The sequence below is a fragment of the Balaenoptera borealis genome, assembly GCF_965194805.1.
Source record: "Balaenoptera borealis genome assembly, chromosome: 10".
NCBI lineage: Eukaryota > Metazoa > Chordata > Mammalia > Artiodactyla > Balaenopteridae > Balaenoptera > Balaenoptera borealis.
Window position 1 is genome coordinate 82,738,520 of NC_138874.1, and position 24,370 is coordinate 82,762,889.

The following is a 24,370-nucleotide window of genomic DNA, read 5'->3' on the forward strand; positions in this document are numbered from 1 at the left end:
ACAGTATTTGTTTTTCTCTTTCTGACTTACTTCACTCCGTATGACAGACTCTAGGTCCATCCACCTCACTACCAATAACTCAATTTCGTTTCTTTTTATGGCTAATATTCCATTGTATATATGTGCCACATCTTCTTTATCCATTCATCTGTTGATGGACACTTAGGTTGCTTCCATGTCCTGGCTATTGTAAATAGAGCTGCAATGAACATTTTGGTACATGACTCTTTTTGAATTATGGTTTTCTCAGGGTATATGCCCAGTAGCGGGATTGCTGGGTCGTATGGTAGTTCTATTTTCAGTTTTTTAAGGAACCTCGTCTCATAGCGTTGTGCTTGGAAAAGATACTTGATACGATTTCAATTTTCTTAAATTTACTGAGGCTTGATTTGTGACCCAAGATATGATCTATCCTGGAGAATGTTCCATGAGCACTTGAGAAGAATGTGTATTCTGTTGTTTTTGGATGGAATGTCCTATAAATATCAATTAAGTCCATCTTGTTTAATGTATCATTTAAAGCTTGTGTTTCCTTATTTATTTTCATTTTGGATGATCTGTCCATTGGTGAAAGTGGGGTGTTAATGTCCCCTACTATAATTGTGTTACTGTCAATTTCCCCTTTTATGGCTGTTAGTATTTGCCTTATGTATTGAGGTGCTCCTATGTTGGGTGCATTAATATTTACAATTGTTATATCTTCTTCTTGGATCGATCCCTTGATCATTATGTAGTGTCCTTCTTTGTCTCTTGTAATAATCTTTACTTTAAAGTCTATTTTGTCTGATATGAGTATTGCTACTCCAGCTTTCTTTTGATTTCCATTTGCATGGAATGCCTTTTTCCATCCCCTCACTTTCAGTCTGTATGTGTCCCTAGGTCTGAAGTGGGTTTCTTGTAGACAGCATATATACGGGTCTTGTTTTTGCATCCATTCAGCCAGTCTCTATCTTTTGGTTGGAGCATTTAATCCATTTACATTTAAGGTAATTATCTATATGTATGTTCCTATTCCCATTTTCTTAATTGTTTTGGGTTTGTTATTGTAGGTCTTTTCCTTCTCTTGTGTTTCCTGCCTAGAGAAGTTCCTTTAGCATTTGTTTTAAAGCTGGTTTGGTGGTGCTGAATTCTCTTACCTTTGCTTGTCTGTAAAGGTTTTAATTTCTCTGTCGAATCTGAATGAGATCATTGCTGGGTAGAGTAATCTTGGTTGTAGGTTTTTCTCCTTTATCACTTTAAATATGTCCTGCCACTCCCTTCTGGCTTGCAGAGTTTCTGCTGAAAGGTCAGCTGTTAACCTTATGGGGATTCCCTTGTGTGTTATTTGTTGTTTTTCCCTTCCTTGGGCAATTCGTATATAATAATATCCAACTGTGAAATTGGAATAACTGTCACTGGGTAAAATTTACCTCAGGTGTGGCCAACTCAGCCAAGTATTTTGTTATTGTTGTCCAACTTGTGCTGCTTGAAATACATTCTTTATCAAAATGTTAGCATAAAATGTTTAATTAGTATTTAACCCAAAATATAATATATATTTAAAGAAAAACAGGCACAAAATTAACTAACAATAGAAAATTTTAACAAAGCAATACAAAAGTATGAGTAAACACTTTAATAAAATTAGACTGAAACAAGTCTTTCTTAACTTGAAACCAAAGCCAGAAGAAAATGAAAAAGCTTTTAAAAGCCACTTATCAAAAAGACCTGGTAGAATAATTTTGTGAGCAAATTTTAAACATCTATACGGAATAAATTTTGTTACTGAGCCCTGGAACAATTTAAAGAAAAAGGAAATATTCCAAATACATGGTATAAACAACATTACACTATTGCCAAATCTTACTAAACTAAAAGAAAGCTACTGACCAATCTCACTTATGAATATCAACCAAAAAATATCCTAAACAAAATGTTAGTAAATAGAATTGGATAAGACACTGAAAGGATAGTAGATCATGAATAAGTGTAATTCATTCTAGATTGCAAGGATAATTTGATATAAGTAAATAAGTTAACATACTCTTTTAGCTGCCAAAAACATTTGTTTAATTCCAAATCTATTCCTGATTTTTAAAAAAATTTCTGAAGTAGGATGGAATGGATATTGCCTGAATATATAAGATAAATACATATTGAAAATTTAAGGCCAGTATTTAGTGGATAAATAACGGAAATGTTTCCATTAAAGTCAGAAATAAGGATTTCTTAGATCGTCACAATTATTTAGTACTATTCTGAACATTTGAGACAATGCAACTAATCAAGAAAATGAAATAAGAGGTATACATCCTTGAAGGGAGGATGCAAAATTATCATAATTTCCAGCTAATATAATTTTATACTCATAAATGCCAGGAAAACAAACTGTAAAACTTTTGGAACTATTAAGAGTATCAGTAAGGTAGCTAGTTTTAAAATAAATATACAAAAATGCAGTCAGTCTTTTCATTTACCAATGATAACTAGTGAGAAAACTACCACATTTACAACAACTAAAAATAAAGAAAATCAAATAGAAAAATTACTAAAAAGAAATATACAGTAATACAAGTTATAAAACTCTATCAATGCACAAAAATTAACTGAAAATGGATTAAAGACTTGAACATAAGACCTGAAACCATAAAGCTTCTAGAATAAAACATAGTCAGTAAGCTTCTTGAAATACATAGGTCTTGGCAATGATTTTTAAATCTGATACTAAAAGCAAGAGTAACAAAAGCAAAAATAAACTGGGACTACATCAAATTACAAAGCTTCCGCACAACAAATGCAGCAATCAACAAAAAGGCAACATACTGCACAGGAGAAAATATTTGCAAATCACACATCTGATAAGGGTTTAATATCCAAAATATATAAAGAACTCATATAACTGTGGTGATCATTTCACAATGTATACAAATATCAAATCATTATGTTGTACACCTGAAACTAATATAATGCTTTATCAATTATACCTCAATAAAAATGAATTTAAAGACATACCTTGCTTCTGGACAGAAAGATTTGGTGTTGTAAAGATGTCAATTCTCTTTAAAGTAGACTACAAATTATATGAAATTTCAATAAAAATCCAACAAGATTATTTTACAACATGACAAAAATCACTTTCAAGTTCATCTGCAAAGACCATAACAAAGGAGTGGTAGGGAGGGGGTACGCACTTTCCCTATTAGATAGTAACATCTTGTATTTGGCAGATAACAACAACAACATGGATGGTATTGGCATAGGAAAAGACAGACTGTGAAGCGGGGGGGGGGGTGAGGGGGTAGATAATCACAGAAACAGACTCAAGTATTATGAAAGCTTAGTGTTGTTGGTTTGCAAACTCAGGAGCTTCCTGGGTGACATCTGAAACTGTCCCCCCCGCCCCTCCATGGGGAGGCAAGCCACTCCCTATTGGTGGGTGGCAGGTTTAATAAGGAAGGGAACTTAACGATGCTTGCCATGGGTGGCTGCAAGATGAGTAGCTCTCTGCACCTGCCCCCCAGAATCTTAAAAGTTTATACAGAGGCCTTAACTGGGTTCAGTCATGCACACAGTCCAGATGGTCTCAACAACACAATACTCTCTCAAAGCTGTGTCCTTGAAGGGCTTCTAGGTAGGCAGAGTAGGTGGTACATGCATTCCGAGGATAGAGGAGGGGGCGAGAAGTCTCTGATTGCCCAGGGTCCAGCTTGCAGGTCAACTAGTAGTCACGTCCTCACCGTGACCTCCTCCAACAAGTGTATGATAAATGTGGCATTTCAAATCACAGGGGAAAGATTTGCTATTCACTAAATAATTTGGGGCAACTGGCACCTTAAGGGAAAAATTACATGTCATGAATTCAATTCCAGGTAGATTAAAATTTTTAATAAATGTCAAAAGTGAAACAAAAGTCTGAGTACACACTTTTAATAACAATAAAGTGGAACAAGTCTTTCCTAACTTGACACCAAAGCCAGAAACCACAAAAGAAAATGCACTTACATAGAAATTAAGTACTTCCTGGCAGCAAAAACAAAAACAAAATTACACAATTATAGAAGTGTAAAAAACTTAGAAAAAACTAGTAACACACAGGATGGACAAAGAATTACTACTACAGGATGAAGAGCTCTTACAAATCAACTGTAAAAAGAAAAATGGTCAAAGACTATGAATAATTAATTCATGAAAGAACAAATTAAAATGGATGAAAAGTATGAAAAGATGTTCAGTTTCATTATTTTCTAAAACACAAACAAAACAACAAAAAACAAATGTTTTTAAACCATAAGATTGGCATCAGGTGAATCAAATGTTGGTATAGAGGAGGCAAATTTTTACCTCCACCCTCTTACTATTTTTGGCTGGGCCTGAGAATTAAACTGACATAGACAGATTAACAGGAGAAAAGTATACACATTTAAATTAAGTTTTACATGACACAGGAGCCCTCATAAGGAATGAAGACCCAAAGAAATGGAAGAACCTACATGCTTTTATATTAGGTTGAAAAAAAGAAGCAATTGTGGAAAAGTAACTAAACAATGTAGAGAGGCTAAAGGAAGGTAAGAATTATTTGAACAAGGTCTGTTTGTACAGAGTTCTTTCTGCCTCAGTTCCATGTCTCTGGTGATAAGAACGTCTTCCTTTTTCGTGGCACAGAGATCACACCTTTCACATGGGAGTTTTATCTCCTGCTTTCAGGAATAAAAAGGAGAGTCTGAATGCCCATCTTGCCTCTGCTGTGTCTCAAGTGCCTTTAACACAAAATAATCAATATGCCAAATCTGCGTATTTTGGGGTGACATGCTCTGAACTCCTTCACTGGCAAAGGAGGAAAAAAACTGGCATTTTTTCAAAACTTTTGATAGGGGTATGAATGGATACCTTTCTGGAAGGCGTTTTTATCAATCCATATCGCAATTATAATGGCACATCTCATTCAATCCAAGATCTCATATGTAGAAATTCTCCACAAAGACATAGTTACATCATAGCGGGGAAAATGTGTAAACATGCCCGTTGTTTTAATAATGATAAAAGCAAGACTGAAAAAACAAAACACGACAAAATGTCCATCACTAGGTGATTGGTCACGTAAATGAGACACTTGGCTACCATTAAAATTTAAGGCTGTAGTTTTTTATCTTTTGAGGTGGAAACACGAAATCAGCACATTTTTGAGTGGGAAAAAAATAGGCTGCAGTAAAGGATGAATTCATTTATAAAACATATGTCCGCATATCTATACATGTGTCCATGTACATTTAGAAATCTGGAAGTTTATTTCTGGATGGTGAGATCTGGTGATTTTATGGTCTTAATGGTTTTTTTCTCATTTGATTTTTATTTATTTATTTACTTGCTAAATGAGCATGTACCCTCTTAACTATAAAATATTAAGCTTTTCCAAAATAAGTCACCTTGCCAACCAGTTCCCCAACCCTTTTGGTTCTGTCCCTCCCTCTACACCAACAGTACCACATTTCTTCAATACTAAATTGCACATTTTTTTCTCACTAGGAGCCATCTTAAAATATATGGCATCTCACAATTGCTGCTGGCCAGGAGGCTGACATGACAAAGCTGTCAGTGCCTGTGTATGTGCAAACTTGGTTATAGTTATTCATATTGTCATCACTTCAGTTAATTGCAGACATCACTGGTACTACATCTGTTGAGTATAACTGGCATTTAAAATTGCTTTGGTTACTGTTGCTACATAACTAATCACCTCAAGACTTAATGGCTTAAAACAACAATCATTTTTAAAATTTATTTATTTATTTACAGCTGTGTTGGGTCTTCGTTTCTGTGTGAGGGCTTTCTCTAGTTGCGGCAAGTGGGGGCCACTCTTCATCGCAGTGTGCGGGCCTCTCACTATCACGGCCTCTCTTGTTGCGGAGCAGAGGCTCCAGACGCGCAGGCTCAGTAGTTGTGGCTCACGGGCCTAGTTGCTCCGCGGCATGTGGGATCTTCCCAGACCAGGGCTCGAACCCGTGTCCCCTGCATTGGCAGGCAGATTCTCAACCACTGCGCCACCAGGGAAGCCCAACAACAATCATTTTACTCTCATAGCTTCTGTGGGCCAGGAATTCAGGAAGAGCTTGACTGTATGCTTCTGTTTAAGAAATCTCTCATGAGACTGCAGTCCCATAGCAGCTGGAATCAGAACAGCAGAGGCGGTGGGAGCAGGAGCACCTGGAAACTGGCAAAGCATCTTTCTCTCTTCGCTAGTCTCAGGGCTTCTCCATGTGATCCTTCTGAGTTAGAATAGTTTGGGCTTCCTTGCAGCATGGCGGCCACAGACCAGCCAGACTGCTAACATGGAAGCTCTGGGCTCTAGAGCAAATATTCCAGCAAACAAGGTGGAATTTGTATCATCTTTTTCAGACCTGGCTTCAGAAGTCATGCAGTGCCACATCGGATGCTTTCCACTGCTTACACACAAGCCACAAACTAGCCTAGATTCAAGGAATGAGAAACTAGACTTCCCCTCTTAATGCGGCAGTAGTAAGCTTCTAGAAGCACATGTGGGACAAGAGCTATTATCGTGATCACCTTTGGGGAAAAAAATATCTGCCACAAAATGTTCTCAAAAAGATTATATTTGCGTTTAGCATTAAATGTAAAGTTATCTTAAATCCAGAAAAGTACTACATGATAAAAACAAATCCCTTTCTTTATTTCTAACAGAACTCTTTCAATAGGTGTAAAATAAAACTTTCAAGTGATAAGGGAGCAGTGTCTCATAGTTTAATTGGCAGAATTTATTCTGTCTTGGTGTCTGTTGCAGAGATGTCTTCCATTCACCTGTTCGGGTCCACTTCCCACACTTCTCCTTGCGAGGCTGATGGACGTGCTCCTGTGCCCACCGGCTTCAGGTTGGGTTGGACCCAGTGGAGAGGCCCAGCAGGAGATGGGAGGGTGGGAAGGAGGGAGGGAGGGCAGGCGGACGGAGCATTCACTTACCTGTTCTCTGCCTGTGAGCTCCTGACTCAGGTTGTCGCTCTACAATTCGCTCCCCTTCCAGGTTTATGTAACATCCCCCATCCCTCTTTCTTTTATACTAAGGTAGTGACAGTTCCTCAGATGTTGGCCCTAGGTTTCTACACTTTCCTTTCTGGTTCCCCTACACCTTTGTAATTAGTGCCTTTGTAAATAAGTCCCTGACTGGTCAAGAGGTTTATAGAATAATGCTGCATTTTACAACTAATGGCATCTTAGAATAGATTAAACACAGCTTTAGAAGTGACTTCACTTTACATGTTAACAGGATGAACAGAGACTGGCCTGTCCAAGGCCTTCCCACTGTGGGGAGGTAGGCTGGTGAAGCTGGAAGCTAAGCGGAGAGACATCAGGCAAATTCCCTCCTGTAGAGAGGCATGGCCACTGGGCTCTATGGGCGTGATCCACTGTAATATTTTCTGTTGTAATGCCCTTGTGCTACAAACACACTTTCAGTTATGTTTGCTTGGTGTTACAGCCTGATCTCATCTGTGGCATAGGCAAGGCCCAAACCTACCCTTGTTGTGTAGCAGAAATACAAGAGCAGCAGGAAGGAGAGACTGTTGACAAAGCAAGAAATGACCTAAGAAGGATGGAGAATGCTCACATAGAAACAGCTGACTGAAGGGATAAGTAAGAATCAGAATGGATAGGACATGGATGATTTCTTCGTGGAGTCTCAGATACCTGCGGAACCTCTGCTGTCGTATGTGACTCGGGGTCTCAAAGGAGAGGGGAGCTCCCTGAAGTCTGGGGACACCTAGGTTTCATAGTTTTAAACCTATTTAGGTGAGCCTATTTGTTGAACACTTTTAGGCATGAGCCCACTCTTAGCCATATCTCTGTGTCTTACTGGTGGAAAGCAAGCCAGAACCTCCTAAATCACCTTGAAATCTGCTTAAAAATTTTAGGCATTTCAATTCTGCCAGATACACCAGTGGTACACTGCACTGAAAACTAGGCATATTCTTTGCAAGTAGAAATGGGTAAAGGGACCTGTTCTTGCTTTCATTTGACACATTACTGATTCTTCTGAAACTTACCAAAATAGAGCACGCAGACTCTAATTGGTTGTGGAAACTACCTTATAAAAATTCAGTTAACACTTTCTTGAGTAAAAAATTATTTCAAAGGTGACTGTCAAGTTAATTTCAACAATTATGAATCCTGTTTTTTCAATAATTCTAATTATTGAAATGTCAAGGAAAAATAGATTATATTCCCAAAAAAGGGATTAAAAAGGATCATTAGGAGAGCCAGAGCTTTGCCGCACCGTGTACTGTTTATACTGAAAGAGCTCTTGCAACTCCGTTTCTCCACTAACTTGTCTCTTTCCCATATTATAAGAATCCTCTATGTGCAAAGATCTATGTTTCCACAACTGCAGCAGTTGTTACTTAACTTTCTTCCCTCAGGGTATTTAGAGTGTCTCCTAAAGATTAGCTGTGATGTTCCATTTTGCCAAAGGTGCCCACCTCCCTTGAACAAGACCTCCTCCAGCAAGATAATTCTTTAACGTTCCAGAGTTAAAAAGAAAATGTACTGAAAATGAGAATTAATCTGTAAGACAATCCCATTCTGAGGGCTGTCAACTTTCATTTGTGAATGGATTAATAAACATGGCTATGGAAGATTAAAACATAGGTTTATCTTTATATCATTTGGCCCCCAACTTAAGATCATTCAGGTCTAGAAAACCTACCTGCAACAGTAACCCTGGGCAAATAGTCCCAGGAATTCCAATTGTCCACATATGCCATGTTTGATTCATACATTTTATGTCATAATTAGTAGGTAGAGAAATATAAAATATTATACAATGTGGCTGGTGAGGTAAAATGTTCGCTTTCAAAAATCTGAACTTTGAGGGCTTCCCTGGTGGCGCAGTGGTTGAGAATCTGCCTGCCAATGCAGGGGACATGGGTTCGAGCCCTGGTCTGGGAAGATCCCACATGCCGCGGAGCAACTGGGCCCGTGAGCCACAACTACTGAGCCTGCACGTCTGGAGTCTGTGCTCCGCAACAAGAGAGACCGTGATAGTGAGAGGCCCGCGCACCGCGATGAAGAGTGGCCCCCGCTTGCCGCAACTAGAGAAAGGCCTCGCACAGAAACGAAGACCCAACACAGCCATAAATAAATTAATTAATTAATTTTTTAAAAAAATCTGAACTTTGAGACCCTAGAAATAGACTGGGAGAGCCTCTGCAATATTCTTTCATCAGAGGTTCTCTATAAGGCAGGATTCTCCTAGTTGCGCATGTCAGAAACCCAATTCAAACTAACTTCTTTCAGAAACTCAAACTTGTCTAATAAGATCGTTCTAAAACTCTGGTTAAGATTTTTTTTCAAGAAAACATGTCTTTTCTCAGCTGTCCTCACCAATGGTAGATAAATAAATTAGTGCCCTTTTTTATCTTTGCTGTGGTGAAATGGAAATGAAAACATTTTACCTCAGCCTGTATTAGGTAGTGTTGCTATAAAAGCTCACGCTCCACTACAGTTCATGTTATAATGTTGAAGAGATGGTTTACATCCAAAAGATCTGTGCTTTGCATGATCCAAATGTATGATTGGGAATTAGGCCAAATTTTCCCTTAATTGATTTAATTTACTAAATTTTTTACTTTTGCAGATAAGTTAAAAGCCAGTATTTAAAAGCTTGCTACACTTAAATTTCTAAGAGCCAAGCAAACAAGTATAAAGAGTAATCTTTGACTATGCACCCAGAAATAGTTTCAGGTGTTAATTTTATCTCCACGTCTAAAATATATTCTAACATTCCATTCAGAGCCATTGATGAGAAAGTCGATGGAGTAACGGGGATGAGAGGCAACATTCCTCACTACAATTGCTCTCTTGAGCCAGAAAAAGCAGTCAAAGCTGTCTCACAGGAGCAGATCTCCCAAAGACCAGGACTGGGGGCAACTGGCCAAATCTTCCTGACAAACCTCAGCTATTACCTAATTACCCTCATTTGTCTTTGCTTTAAAAAGCTAGGGAATTCCCTCAGTTCTCAGCTCCAATGGAGCGGGAGAGAGACCTGGCCCATGGCATAGATGGATTTGGTTAACAGCTTGCTTTCAGCTGCAAGGGAACCTGGGGGGGTCTGTAAGTAACCGAACAAGGTCTGATTTGAGCTACTATTGCCAACACTGTCTGAAATTTCTATAAACACTCTCAGGTTCAGACATTGATCCAAGGAATGTATCTTGTAAGAAGGGGACATTGCCTCTGAATAATGGATTAGTGTATTTGATCAACTGGCTGACCACAAAGAGACAGCAAAAGATGAGAGAATGGGACACAGGTGAGTTAAGTTTTAATGAGGGGACTATAGAAAGGCACACATTAAAGGGCAATAGCAGTTAGGGCAGTGTATTAGGGTTCTCCAGAGAAACAGAACCAGTGTTATTTTATATATATAATATATAGGTTTTTAATATACATACATCATATATATCTATATTTACATATCAACCAATACTCTATTGAGATATATATGTGCATATATATAGATATCTATGTCAATATCTATACATATATAGAGACAGAGAGTTTTATACACATACATATATAAAGAGAGTTATTATAAGGAATTGCTCACGTGATTATGGAGGTGGAGAAGTCCCTCGATCTACCATCTGCAAGCTGGAAACCCAGAAAAGCTGGTGATGCAGTTCAGTCTGAGTCCAAAGGCCTGAAAACCAGAGGGCTGATGGTCCCACTTCAAATGCAGGAGAAGACTGATGTCTCAGCTCAAATAGTCAGGCAGAGAGTGAATTTTCCCACCTGCCATCCTTTGGTTCTATTTAGGCCCTCAATGGATTGGATGAAGCCCACCCACATTGGGGAGGGCAATCTGCTTTACTCAATCTATGGCTTCAAATCTCATCCAGAAACACCCTTACAGAAACACCCAGAAAAAACGTTCAGCCAAATATATGGACACCCCGTGATCCAGTCAAATTAATACACAAAATTAACCATCACAGGCAGGTTGCAATAGAAAGGGATAACCAGGAGAAAGCACTGAGATACTAGGTACCTAGAAATACAGGAATCCAAGAAAAGGGTTTGGAAGCAGGAATCACAACATTTGTTCCCTTCACCATGATCTGGGATTTAACCTTGAACAACTGCTTTTGGGTATTCAGTGTAAGATGAGGTATTTGGAGAAGCAAGAGTGAGTCCCCTCTGAGTTCAGATGCATATTTCCAGGCCCACAAAAACAGTCAGTAACCAGTGAGATGCATTTTGTGGAAGGGAGAATGTCAGGAAAAGTACACATCAGCTGGAAAGCTCACATTTATTACTTACAAGTTAATGTCCTTGAGCTCCGTAAACCTCAGTCCCCTTACCCAAAAAATGGAGATAAGACCTTTTAGGGTTGTTTTGAGGATTAGCAAAATGACTGGTGAGTAAAAAACACTCAATGAATGTAAGCTGTATCAATCGCTGCCATAACACACACACACACACACACACACATACGATGGTGAAAGCCTGGACCTTGGCCAAGGTCAACATCTCATTCTCAATGGCTAATATTCAACACATATTTGACAAAGATCAACTCTTTGTTTTGTTGACAACATTCTGATCAGCTGCTTGGCCATGGGGACAGAAATATGATGCACTGATTCTTAGCCGACCCTGTACTAGCACCAATATTAATTAGTTTATGCCAGGAATTCCTCAATAATGTAGGAATTAGCCAGGTCTGCACTTAAACTTAAAACCCGTATGTCTTTAAATATAACTGAAAACTACCTAAGATGACCTGTGGGTTATTTCCTTCCACAAGCTTGCTGGATTTTTGGTACCAACAGTAGCATGGAATCTTAAAGGGTACTTACGAGAGAGTTTGTGAGAATCTTGTGTATTCCTCTGACAAGATTCTGTAACCATATACAAATGATTTAAATATTATTTCACATTAATCATGCTTTCTATACTAATTGCACACAGAATCAGCTAGATGATTCAGCTTTCCAGCATCTGTGGGAAGAGTGATTCTCAGCATTTGGAACCTGGGTGAGCTGTACCAGAATCACCTGTTAGGCGCCCTCCACTGCACCCCAGGGCATAATGAATCAGAATTTCTGTAAATGGGGCCTAGGAATCTTTATGTTTAACAAGCTCCCTGGATCATTCTTATTCAGAGCGAAGTTCAGAAGACACTGGGTTTAAGATGTAAGGTGGTATGGCTAATGTTAGAATTAACATTTCTAATATCAGAGCCCTTCGCCTTCAAACTCTGTGGCTGACATTCTATCAAAATTCAGTCTCTTTCTTTGCCTTATTTAAGAACAATTCAGTTAATAGAGTCATTCAAAAAATGAAACACTTTTCCATGCCTTTGGGTCAGCATTCTGGATTCAATTTAATTGTAGATAATTAAAGAGCAGAAACACAGAGCAGGGAAAGTTCAGTTGTTTAAAGGCTCTGATCTGTGACCGTGGGTAACTTCTCTGCACTTCTACTACCCCAGGGGTAGTTCTCAGAGGTGAGCTATTCCTCACCTGTCCCATCAGTACACTCTCCCTATATCACGCTCATCACACGTGTTGTGTCCTGCCTTGCACACGTGCCTTGCACACTTGGTGTTCTGCACATGTCATGGTTATGCTACAGTCATTTCTCAGCTGGGGAAGTGCTAGGCTTTCCCTAATTGAGTAACTGCACACTCTCAGTGGATGACGGTCAGTTTTTGTGATTCATTTCTTTTCCTCCACGTGATGTTTGCTCTGACCATATTTATTGCAATGCAGTTTTACATCTATTGAACTTAATAAGGAAAAAAACTGAACTTATATTTTGTAGGTTTTTTTTACTTTACTTGTCTTGTAATAATCATTTTTATTATATTTTTAAATGCATAGCTGTGTCACAGATTTATAAAACATTCCTTCACCAAAAATAGTTTGCAAAGCACTGCTCTATAGCCCATTTTGTAAACAACTTCAGACAAAACAGCTCTAATTTACCATATTCTCACTTGCTAACCAGGAGGGGGTTGTACTAGATCAGCCATGAGATTCTCTAGGTCTGTAATTCTCTGTGTATACAGTATATCTCATTTTCCTATGGGTGGATTATTCACTTGTGAATTATCCATGATAAACTTTTATATCTACACTGATGTTTTGCTGCCTCTCCTCATAGCTCTGCACCATCTCTCCCACTGTGAGACCGTGTAGGTCTAAAGAATAAAGAACATTTTAATAATAGCCCAATCAAAATGTAATTAAGAAAGGTAATTTGGCACCAAAAATATCATATAATACATATCAAAAATAAATTCTACATAGTTCTTGACATCTGCTATTTTGAATTACCACTTCTCTTCTCCACTGAGATTTAAATATTTATATCAATGTACTGAAGTATGCATTTCTTTTTGAACTCCCTGCATGTGCCTTATCATAGTAGAAATCACATTTTATTATAATCATTTGTGTAACATTTCAGCTTCTTTGCTAAACATTTAGCTTCACAAGAATGGAATGCATTTCTGTCTTACTCACCACTTAGTTCTACTGTTTAGATAGCCTCTGACATATTAATAAATATTTATGTGATTGAATGAGTGAATGGATGAATAAATGAATTTCTTAGAGGAAGAAACATGGATTAGTCTTTCATTTCTTTGTTGTCTACTGAGTATTTCTTGTCTATTACCTTCCTTTTGTTCCATAATCTCTGAGCACAAATTATATAGTTTGAATAGAATCTAAGATTTCATGTGTCTGTTCAGGGAGCCATAGTTACAAGATGTCTTAATTCCTTCTCAGGTTTTTGTAAAGTGCCAAATGCCCAGAATAACTGTTATCTGTTAAGTCTACTTCTGATAAGTTATCAACCTCTCTCCCTTTCTGTTTTGGATTAGACATCATAAATTTTGCTTTTAGATTTTTATTGATGATCACATCACATCTCTCTTGCTTGCATTGCATAAGCAGGGTTTTGGTTTTGTCTTCTTTTTTAATGTATTTAGCCAGCAGGAGCTTAAAAAGCAAAGTGTTTTAATTTAAGAAATTACTTTTTTTCTCCAGAGAAAGTGTAGACAAAGCAAGTTGAAAGAGAGACCCAATTAAATAAACTTCTGTCTCTGGGCATGAGATTCCCAAGGTCTGCATGCTTCACACGTAATACTAACAAGGCCTTCCTTTTTGGATTTACTCTGCTTAGAGTAAGGAATGACATCACAATATGCATTACTCCCAGTGCTTTCAAAATGTGCTGACTTGCTGAAAGTTTCCAAATGGCTTCTTTGTAAGCTGTTAGGGACCATATGGCTAGCTGTAGATAAACAAGTTTCAACATATGGACCATAACACATACATGGCACTGCTTCACTACTGCAGAAAATTAAGAGAAGGTTGCTCTCCTGACACGAGAAACTCATGCTAAAGATGCAGCACCATGTAGCGGAGGGCCTGCCCTAAGTTGCACATAGGAAAGCTTAATTCCAGCTCCTTCCTGCCCACTCACTGCACGTGTCACTTGATTACACCAAGTCTCCTGGATTTCCTCATCTGAAAATTAAAAAGAATGCCAAGTCAACATTGGCTTTCCTCCTCCTCTTTCCCTCCTTCTTTCCCTCTCTCCTTTTTTACCTTCCTTCCTATTAAGAAATATTTATCAATGTTTTATAGTTCTCAGCACATGGGTCTTTTACCTCCTTTTTTAGGTTTATTCCTAGGTATTTTATTGTTTTTGAAGTGATTTTAAACAAGATTGTTTTTTACTTCCTCTTTCTGATATTTCATTGTTAGTGTAAAGAAATGCAACAGATTTCTGTATATTAATTTTGTATTCTGCTACCTTGCTGAATTCATTTATTATTTCTAATAGTTTTTGTCTGGAGTCTTTAGGGTTTTCTCTATACAGTATCATGTCATCTGCAGATAATGACAACTTACCTCTTCCCTTCCAATTTGGATACCTTTCATTTCTTTTTCTTGCCTTATTGCTGTCACTAGCACTTCCAATACTATGTTGAATAGAAGTGGTAAGAGTGGACATCCTTGTCTTGTTTCAGATTATAGCAGGAAGGCTTTCAGCTTTTCACTGTTGAGTATTATGTTGCCTGTGAGTTTGTCATAAATAGCTTTTATTATGTTGAGATATGTTCCCTGTATACCTACTTTGGTGAGACTTTTTGTTATGAATAGATGTTGAATTTTATCAAATGCTTTTTCTGCATCTATTGAGATGATCATGTGGTTTTGTCTTTTTTTGTTAATGTGATGTATCATACTGATTGATCTGTATATCTTGAACCATCCTTGCTGCCCTGGAATGAATCCAACTTGATCATGGTGTATGATCCTTTTTATGTATTGTTGGATTCGGTTTGCTAAAATTTTGTTGAGGATATTTACATCTATATTCATCAAACACATTGGCCTGTAATTTTCCTTTTTTGTAGTGTCTGTCTGGTTTTTGTATCAGGGTGATGGTGGCTTCATAAAATGACTTTGGAAGTGTTTCCTCCACTTCAATCTTTTGGAATAGTTTGAGAAGGATAAGTATAAGTTCTTCCATTGAAAAAGGAAACACTGATAAAGGAAGTTGAAGATGATTCAAAGAAATGGAAAGATATCCCATTCTCTTGGATTGAAAATTCATATTGTTTAAATGGTCATACTACCAAAAGCAATCTATGGATTTAATGCAATCCCTATCAAATCATCCATGACATTTTTCACAAAACTAGAACAAATAATCCTAAAATTTATATGGAACCACAAAAGACCCAGAATTGCCAAAGCAATCCTGAGGGGGGGGGGGGGAACAAAGCTAGAGCCATAACCCTCCCAGGCTTCAGACAATACTACAAAGCTACAGTAATCAAAGCAGTGTGGTACTACTGGGCATATACTCAGATAAAACAGTAATTCAAAAAGACACATGCACCCCAATGTTCATTGCAGCACTATTTACAATAGCCAGGTCATGGAAGCAACCTAAATGCCCATCGACAGACAAATGGATAAAGAAGATGTGGTACATATATATAATGGAATATTACTCAGCTATAAAAAGGAACAAAATTGGGTCATTTGTAGAGACGTGGATGGACATAGAAACTGTCATACAGAGTGAAGTAAATCAGAAAGAGAAAAACAAATATGATATATTAACACATATATGTGGAATCTAGAAAAATGGTACAGATGAACCAGTTTGCAAGGCAGAAATAGAGACACAGATGTAGAGAACAAATGTATGGACACCCAGGGGGGGAAAGGGTGGGGTGGGATGAATTGGGAGATTGGGATTGACATATATGCACTAATATGTATAAAACAGATAACTAATGAGAACCTGCTGTATAGCACAGGGAACTCTACTTCATTTCGCTGTACACCAGAAACTAACACAGCACTGTAAAACAACTATACCCCAATTTAAAAAAAAACAAACAAAAAAAGTGTGGTATTGGCACAAAAAACAGACATATAGATTCAACCGAACAGAATAGAGAGCCCAGAAAGAAACCTATAAACCTATGGTCAATCAATCTTAGACAATGGAGGCAAGAATATACAATGGAGAAAAGACTGTCTCTTCAGCAAGTGGTATTGGGAAAGCTGGACAGCCACATGTAACTCAATGAAGTTAGTGCATACCCTCACACCATACACAAAAATAAACTCAAAATGGTTTAAAGACCTAAATATAATACATGATACCATAAAACTCCTAGAAGAGAATATAGGCAAAACTTTCTTGGACATATATCATAGCAATATTTTCTTAGATCAGTCTCCCAAGGAAAAGAAATAAAAACAAAAATAAATACATGGTACCTATTCAAACTTAAAAGCTTTTGCACAGCAAAGCAAACTATCAACAAAAAGAAAAAACAACCTACAGAATTGGAGGAAGTATTTGCAAACAATGCAAATGACAATGGGTTAATTTCCAAAATATACTAACAACTTAAACAACTCAATGTAAAGAAAAATCAAACCCCAACAACCCAGTCAAAAAATGGGCAGAAGACCTAAATAGACATTTCTCCAAGGAAGACATACAGATGGCCAGCAAGCACATGTAAAGATGCTCAACATTGCTAATTATTAGAGAAATGCAAATCAAAACCACAATGAGGTATCATCTCACACCGGTCAGAATGGCCATCATCAAAAAGTCTACAAAGAGGGACTTCCCTGGTGGCGCAGTGGTTAAGAATCTACCTGCCAATGCAGGGGACATGAGTTCGAGCCCTGGTCCAGGAAGATCCCAAATGCCATGGAGTTTCTAAGCCCGTGAGCCACAGCTACTGAGCCTGTGTGCCACAACTGCTGAAGGCCAGATGCCTAGAGCCCGTGTTCTGCAACAAGAGAAGCCACCGCAATGAGAAGCCTGCGCACAACGAAGAGTAGCCCCCACTCGCCACAACTAGAGAAAGCCCGCGTGCAGCAACGAAGACACAATGCAGCCAAAAATAAATAAATAAAATACATTAATTTAAAAAAAAAGTGTACAAAGAATAAATGCTGGAGAGGGTGTGGAGAAAAGGAAACTCTCCTACACTTCTGGTGGGAATGTAAATTGATATAACCACTATGGAAAACAGTATGGAGATTCCTTAGGAAAGTAAAAATATAGCTACCAAACTAAAAATAGAGCTACCATATGATCCACCAATCCCACTCCTGAGCACATAACTGGAAAAGACAAAAACTCTAATTTGAAAAGATACATCCACCCCAAAGTTCACAGCAGCACTATTTGCAATAGCCAAGACATGGAAGCAACCTAAGTGTGCACCAACAGATGAATGCATAAAGATGTGGTACACACCCACACACACTAGAATATTACTCAGCCATAAAAAAGAATGAGATAACGCCATTTGCAGAGATTGGTTCAATATGGCGGAGTAGAAGGACGTGCTCTCACTCCCTCTTGCGAGAGCACCAGAATCACAGATAACTGCTGAACAATCATTGACAGGAAGACACTGGAACTCACCAAAAAAGATATCCCACGCCCAAAGACAAAGGAGAATCCACAATGAGACAGTAGGAGGGGCACAATCACAATAAAATCAAATCCCAAAACTGCTGGGTGGGTGACTCACAAACTGGAGAACACTTATACCACAGAAGTCCACCCACTGGAGTGAAGGTTCTGAGCCCCAAGTCAGGCTTCCCAACCTGGGGGTCCGGAAACGGGAAGAGGAATTCCTAGAGAATCAGACTTTGAAGGCTAGCGAGATTTGATTGCAGGACTTTGACAGGACTGGGGGAAACAGAGTCTCCACTCTTGGAGGGCACAAACAAAGTAGTGTGTGCATCGGGACCCAGGGGAAGGAGCAGTGACCATATAGGAGACTGAACCAGACCTACCTACTAGTGTTGGAGGGTCTCCTGCAGAGGTGGGGGGTGGCTGTGTCTCATCGTGAGGACATGGACACTGGCAGGAGAAGTTCAGGGAAGTACTCCTTGGTGTGAGCCCTCCCAGAGTCCGCCATGAGTCCCACCAAAGAGCCCAGGTAGGCTCCAGTGTTGGGTCGCCTCAGGCCAAAGCACCAAAAGGGAGGGAACCCAGCCCAACCCATCATCAGGCAAGAGGATTAAAGTTTTCCTGAGCTCTGGCTACGAGAGCAAGAGCCAGCTCTACCCACCATCAGTCCCTCCCATCAGGAAACCTGCACAAGCCTCTTAGATAGCCTAATCCACCAGAGGGCAGACAGCAGAAGCAAGAAGAACTACAGTCCTGCAGCCTGTGGAACAACAGCCACATTCACAGAAACATAGACAAGATGAAAAGGCAGAGGGCTATGTACCAGATGAAGGAACAAGATAAAACCCCAGAAAAACAACTAAATGAAGTGGAGATAGGCAACCTTCCAGAAAAAGAATTCAGAATAATGATAGTGAAGATGATCTAGGACCTCGGAAAAAGAATGGAGGCAAAGATCGAGAAGATGCAAGAAACGTTTAACAAGGACCTAGAAGAATTAAAGAACAAACAGAGATGAACAATACAATAACTGAAGTGAAAAATACACTAGAAGGGATCAATAGCAGAATAACTGAGGCAGATGAACGGATAAGTGACTTCGAAGACAGAATGGTGGAATTCACTGCCATGGAAAAGAATAAAGAAAAAAGAATGAAAAGAAATGAAGACAGCCTAAGAGACATCTGGGACAACACTAAACACAACAACATTCGCATTATAGGGGACCCAGAAGGAGAAGAGAGAGAGAAAGGACCCAAGAAAATATTTGAAGAGATTATAGTTGAAAACTTCCCTAACATGGGAAAGGAAATAGCCACCCAAGTCCAGGAAGCACACAGAGTCCCAGGAAGGATAAACACAAAGAGAAACACGCCCAGACATGTAGTAAGCAAACTGGCAAAAATTAAAGACCAAGAAAAATTATTGAAAGCAGCAAGGGAAAAACGACAAATAACATAGAAGGGAACTCCCATAAGGTTAACAGCTAATTTCTCAGCAAAAACTCTACAAGCCAGAAGGGAGTGGCATGACATATTTAAAATGATGAAAGGGAAGAACCTACAACCAAGATTACTCCAACCAGCAAGGATCTCATTAAGATTCAATGTAGGAATCAAAAGCTTTAGAGACAAGCAAAAGCTAAGACAATTCAGCACCACCAAACCAGCTCTACAACAAATGCTAAAGGAACTTCTCTAAGTGGGAAACACAAGAGAAGAAAAGGACCTACAAAAACAAACGCAAAACAATTAAGAAAATGGTCATAGTAACATACATATCAATAATTACCTTAAATGTGAATGGATTAAATGCTCCAACCAAAAGACACAGGCTTGCTGAATGGATACAAAAACAAGACCCATATATATGCTGTCTACAAGAGACCCATTTCAGACCTAGGGACACATACAGACTGAAAGTGAGGGGATGGAAAAAGATATTCCATGCAAATGGAAATCAAAAGAAAGCTAGAGTAGCAATACTCATATCAGATAAAATAGACTTTAAAATAAAGAATGTTACAAGAGACAAGGAAGGACACTACATAATGATCAAGGGATCAATCCAAGAAGAAGATATAACAATTAAAACTATATATGCACCCAACATAAGAGCGCCTCAATACATAAGGCAACTGCTAACAGCTATAAAAGAGGAAATCGACAGTAACACAATAATATTGCGGGACTTTAACACCTCACTTACACCAATAGACAGATTATCTAAAAAGAAAATTAATAAGGAAACACAAGGTTTAAATGACACAATAGACCTGATAGATTTAATGGATATTTATAGGACATTCCATCCAAAAACAGCAGATTACACTTTCTTCTCAAGTGTGCACGGAACATTCTCCAGGATACATCACATCTTGGGTCACAAATCAAGCCTCAGTAAATTTAAGAAAATCGAAATCATATCAAGTATCTTTTCTGACCACAATGCTATGAGATTAGAAATCAATTACAGGGAAAAAAATGTAAAAAACACAAACACATGGAGGCTAAGCAATACGTTACTAAATAACCAAGGGATCACTGAAGAAATCAAAGAGGAAATCAAAAGATACCTACAGACAAATGACAATGAAAACATGACAATCCAAAACCTATGGGACGCAGCAAAAGCAGATCTAAGAGGGAAGTTTATAGCAATACAAGCCTACCTCAAGAAACAAGAAAAATCTCAAATAAACAATCTAACCTTACACCTAAAGGAACTAGAGAAAGAAGAATAAACAAAACCCAAAGTTAGCAGAAGGAAAGAAATCATAAAGATCAGAGCAGAAATAAATGAAATAGAAACAAAGAAAACAATAGCAAAGATCAATAAAACTAAAAGCTAGTTCTTTGAGAAGATAAACAAAATTGATAAACCATTAACCAGACTCATCAAGAAAAAAAGGGAGAGGACTCAAATCAATAAAATTAGAAATGAAAAAGGAGAAGTTACAACAGACACCACAGAAATACAAAGCATCCTAAGAGACTACTACAAGCAACTCTATGCCAATAAAATGGACAACCTGGAAGAAATGGACAAATTCTTAGAAAAGCACAACCTTCCGAGACTGAGCCAGGAAGAAATAGAAAATATAAACAGACCAATCACAAGTAATGAAATTGAAACTGTGATTAAAAATCTTCCAACAAACAAAAGTCCAGGACCAGATGGTTTCACAGGTGAATTCTATCAATCATTTAGAGAAGAGCTAACACCCATCCTTCTCAAACTCTTCAAAAAACTGCAGAGGAAGGAACACTCCCAAACTCATTCTATGAGGCCACCATCACCCTGATACCAAAATGAGAGAAAGATACTACAAAAAAAGAAAATTACAGACCAATATCACTGATGAATATAGATGCAAAAATCCTCAACAAAATAGTAGCAAACAGAATCCAACAACACATTAAAAGCATCATATACCATAATCAAGTGGGATTTATCCCAGGGATGCAAGGATTCTTCAATATATGCGAATCAATCAATGTGATACACCATATTAACAAAGTGAAGAATAAAAACCATATGATCATCTCAACAGATGCAGAAAAAGCTTTTGACAAAATTCAACACCCATTTATGATAAAAACTCTCCAGAAAGTGGGCATAGAGGGAACCTACCTCAACATAATAAAGGCCATATATGACAAACCCACAGCAAACATCATTCTCAATGGTGAAAAACTGAAAGCATTTCCTCTAAGATCAGGAACAAGACAAGGATGTCCACTCTCACCACTATTATTCAACATAGTTTTGGAAGTCCTAGCCATGGCAATCAGAGAAGAAAAAGAAATAAAAGGAATCCAGATTGGAAAAGAAGAAGTAAAACTGTCACTGTTTGCAGATGACATGATACTATACATAGAGAATCCTAAAGATGCCACCAGAAAACTACTAGAGCTAATCAATGAATTTGGTAAAGTTGCAGGATACAAAATTAATGCACAGAAATCTCTTGCATTCCTATACACTAATGATGAAAAATCTGAAAGAGAGGAAACACTCCCATTTACCATTGCAACAAAAAGAATAAAATACCTAGGAATAAACCTACCTAAGAAGACAAAAGACCTGTATGCAGAAAACTATAAGACACTGATGAAAGAAATTAAAGATGATACAAACAGATGGCGAGATATACCATGTTCTTGGATTGGAAGAATCAATATTGTGAAAATGACTATACTACCCAAAGCAATCTACAGATTCAATGCAATCCCTCTCAAACTACCACTGGCATTTTTCACAGAACTAGAACAAAAAATTTCACAATTTGTATGGAAACACAAAAGACCCTGAATAGCCAAAGCAATCTTGAGAAAGAAAAACGGAGATGGAGGAATCAGGCTCCCGGACTTCAGACTATACTACAAAGCTACAGTCATCAAAACAATATGGTACTGACACAAAAACAGAAATATAGATTAATGGAACAGCATAGAAAGCCAAGAGATAAACCCATGCACCTATGGTCAACTAATCTATGACAAAGGAGGCAAGGATATACAATGGAGAAAAGACAGTCTCTTCAATAAGTGGTGCTGGGAAAACTGGACAGCTACATGTAAAAGAATGAAATTAGAGCACTCCCTAACACCATACACAAGAATAAACTCAAAATGGATTAGAGACCTAAATGTAAGACCGGACACTATAAATTCTTAGAGGAAAACATAGGAAGAACACTCTTTGACATAAATCACAGCAAGATCTTTTTGATCCACCTCCCAGAGTAATGGAAATAAAAACAAAAATAAACACATGGGACCTAATGAAACTTAAAAGCCTTTGCAAAGCAAAGGAAACTACAAACAAGACAAAAAGACAACCCTCAGAATGGGAGAAAATATTTTCAAATTAATCAATGGACAAAGGATTAATCTCCAAAATATATAAACAGCTCATGCAGCTCAATATTTAAAAAACAAACAACCTAATCCAAAAATGGTTGGAAGATCTAAACAGACATTTCTCCAAAGAAGACATACAGATGGCCAAGAAGCACATGAAAAGCTGCTCAACATCACTAATTATTAGAGAAATGTAAATCAAAGCTACAATGAGGTATCACCTCACACCAGTTAGAATGGGCATCATCAGGAAATCTACAAACAACAAATGCTGGAGAGGGTGTGGAGAAAGGGAACCCTCTTGCACTGTTGGTGGGAATGTAAATTGATACAGCCACTATGCAGAACAGTATGGAGGTTCCTTAACAAACTAAAAATAGAATTACCATATGACCCAGCAATCCCACTACTGGGCATATACCCAGAGAAAACCATCATTCAAAAAGACACATGCATCCCAATGTTCACTGCAGCACTATTTACAATAGCCAGGTCATGGAAGCAACCTAAATGCCCATCGACAGACGAATGGATAAAGAAGATGTGGTACATATATACAGTGGAATATTACTCAGCTATAAAAAGGAACGAAATTGGGTCATTTGTAGAGACATGGATGAATCTAGAGACTGTCATACAGAGTGAAGTAAGTCAGAAAGAGAAAAACAAATATCGTGTATTAACGCATATATGTGGAACCTAGAAAAATGGTACAGATGAATCGGTTTGCAGGGCAGCAATTGAGACAGAAATGTAGAGAACAAACATATGGATACCAAGGGGGGAAAGCGGTGGGGGGTAGGGATGGTGGTGTGATGAATTGGGAGATTGGGATTGACATATATACACTAATATGTATAAAATGGATAACTAATAAGAACCTGCTGTATAAAAAAATAAATAAAATTCAAAAATTCAAAAAAAAACCAAAAAAGAAACACAGAAAAAAATAAAACCACATACAGGCATCTCAAGCACATGACACCATGGTAAGCGCTTTAAGAATTTATGAAACAATTTCCAGAAAACCTAGGCTCTATGAGTGCCTCCTGTTTAATATTTACAGAATCAAACTAAACACTAAGGCAACAGTCACTATTTTATCTCTTACAAGTACATTACTGCTCAGTAATCCTTTCCCAACATTCAGTCTTACCAAAAGATGATAGCTGATATCCTAGAGTGAGAAGAGAGCTTAGAATAGTCATTCTTGCTGAATAGTCCAAAAATATATGTAAAATGTTTATCTCAGTGATCTTCCCAATTCTTAGTTAAAGCAAAAGCTGTACCTTTGGCACAAATTATATCATAGGTGAAATAGTATAAATTGTTTGACATTTTTTCGCATTCTCTCTCAATTTCTACCTTTTCCTTTCCTTTGGCTGCCACACATGGAAAGCACAGTGTCCAATGTCCAGCCTCTGTAGCCAGAATGAAGCAGAGAGTTCAAGGATCAGGCGTTCAAGTCAGGCAGGATAAAGAGCCAATATGAAAAACTAAGGTCCTAATAAAAAAAATTAAACACATATGAAAAC

General features: G+C 38.0%; 1 protein-coding gene across 7 annotated transcripts in view; it reads right to left on the bottom strand.

The window, feature by feature from the left end:
* HTR7 (5-hydroxytryptamine receptor 7) overlaps positions 1-24,370 on the bottom strand; it is a 671,904-nt gene that overhangs the window by 552,690 nt on the left and 94,844 nt on the right. For 3 of the 7 annotated variants that reach the window (XM_082339525.1, XM_082339528.1, XM_082339529.1), the window contains one exon: positions 24,321-24,339. The exons of 3 other annotated variants lie outside the window; for them this stretch is intronic. Coding sequence is in view for 1 of the 4 variants with exons in the window: in XM_082339522.1 (XP_082195648.1) it covers positions 24,297-24,339 (43 nt within the window). In the remaining 3 variants the exon portion in view is untranslated. Of the gene's footprint in view, positions 1-23,079; positions 24,340-24,370 lie in introns of those variants that run through there. One more of the 7 variants, XM_082339522.1, reaches the window with a different exon arrangement.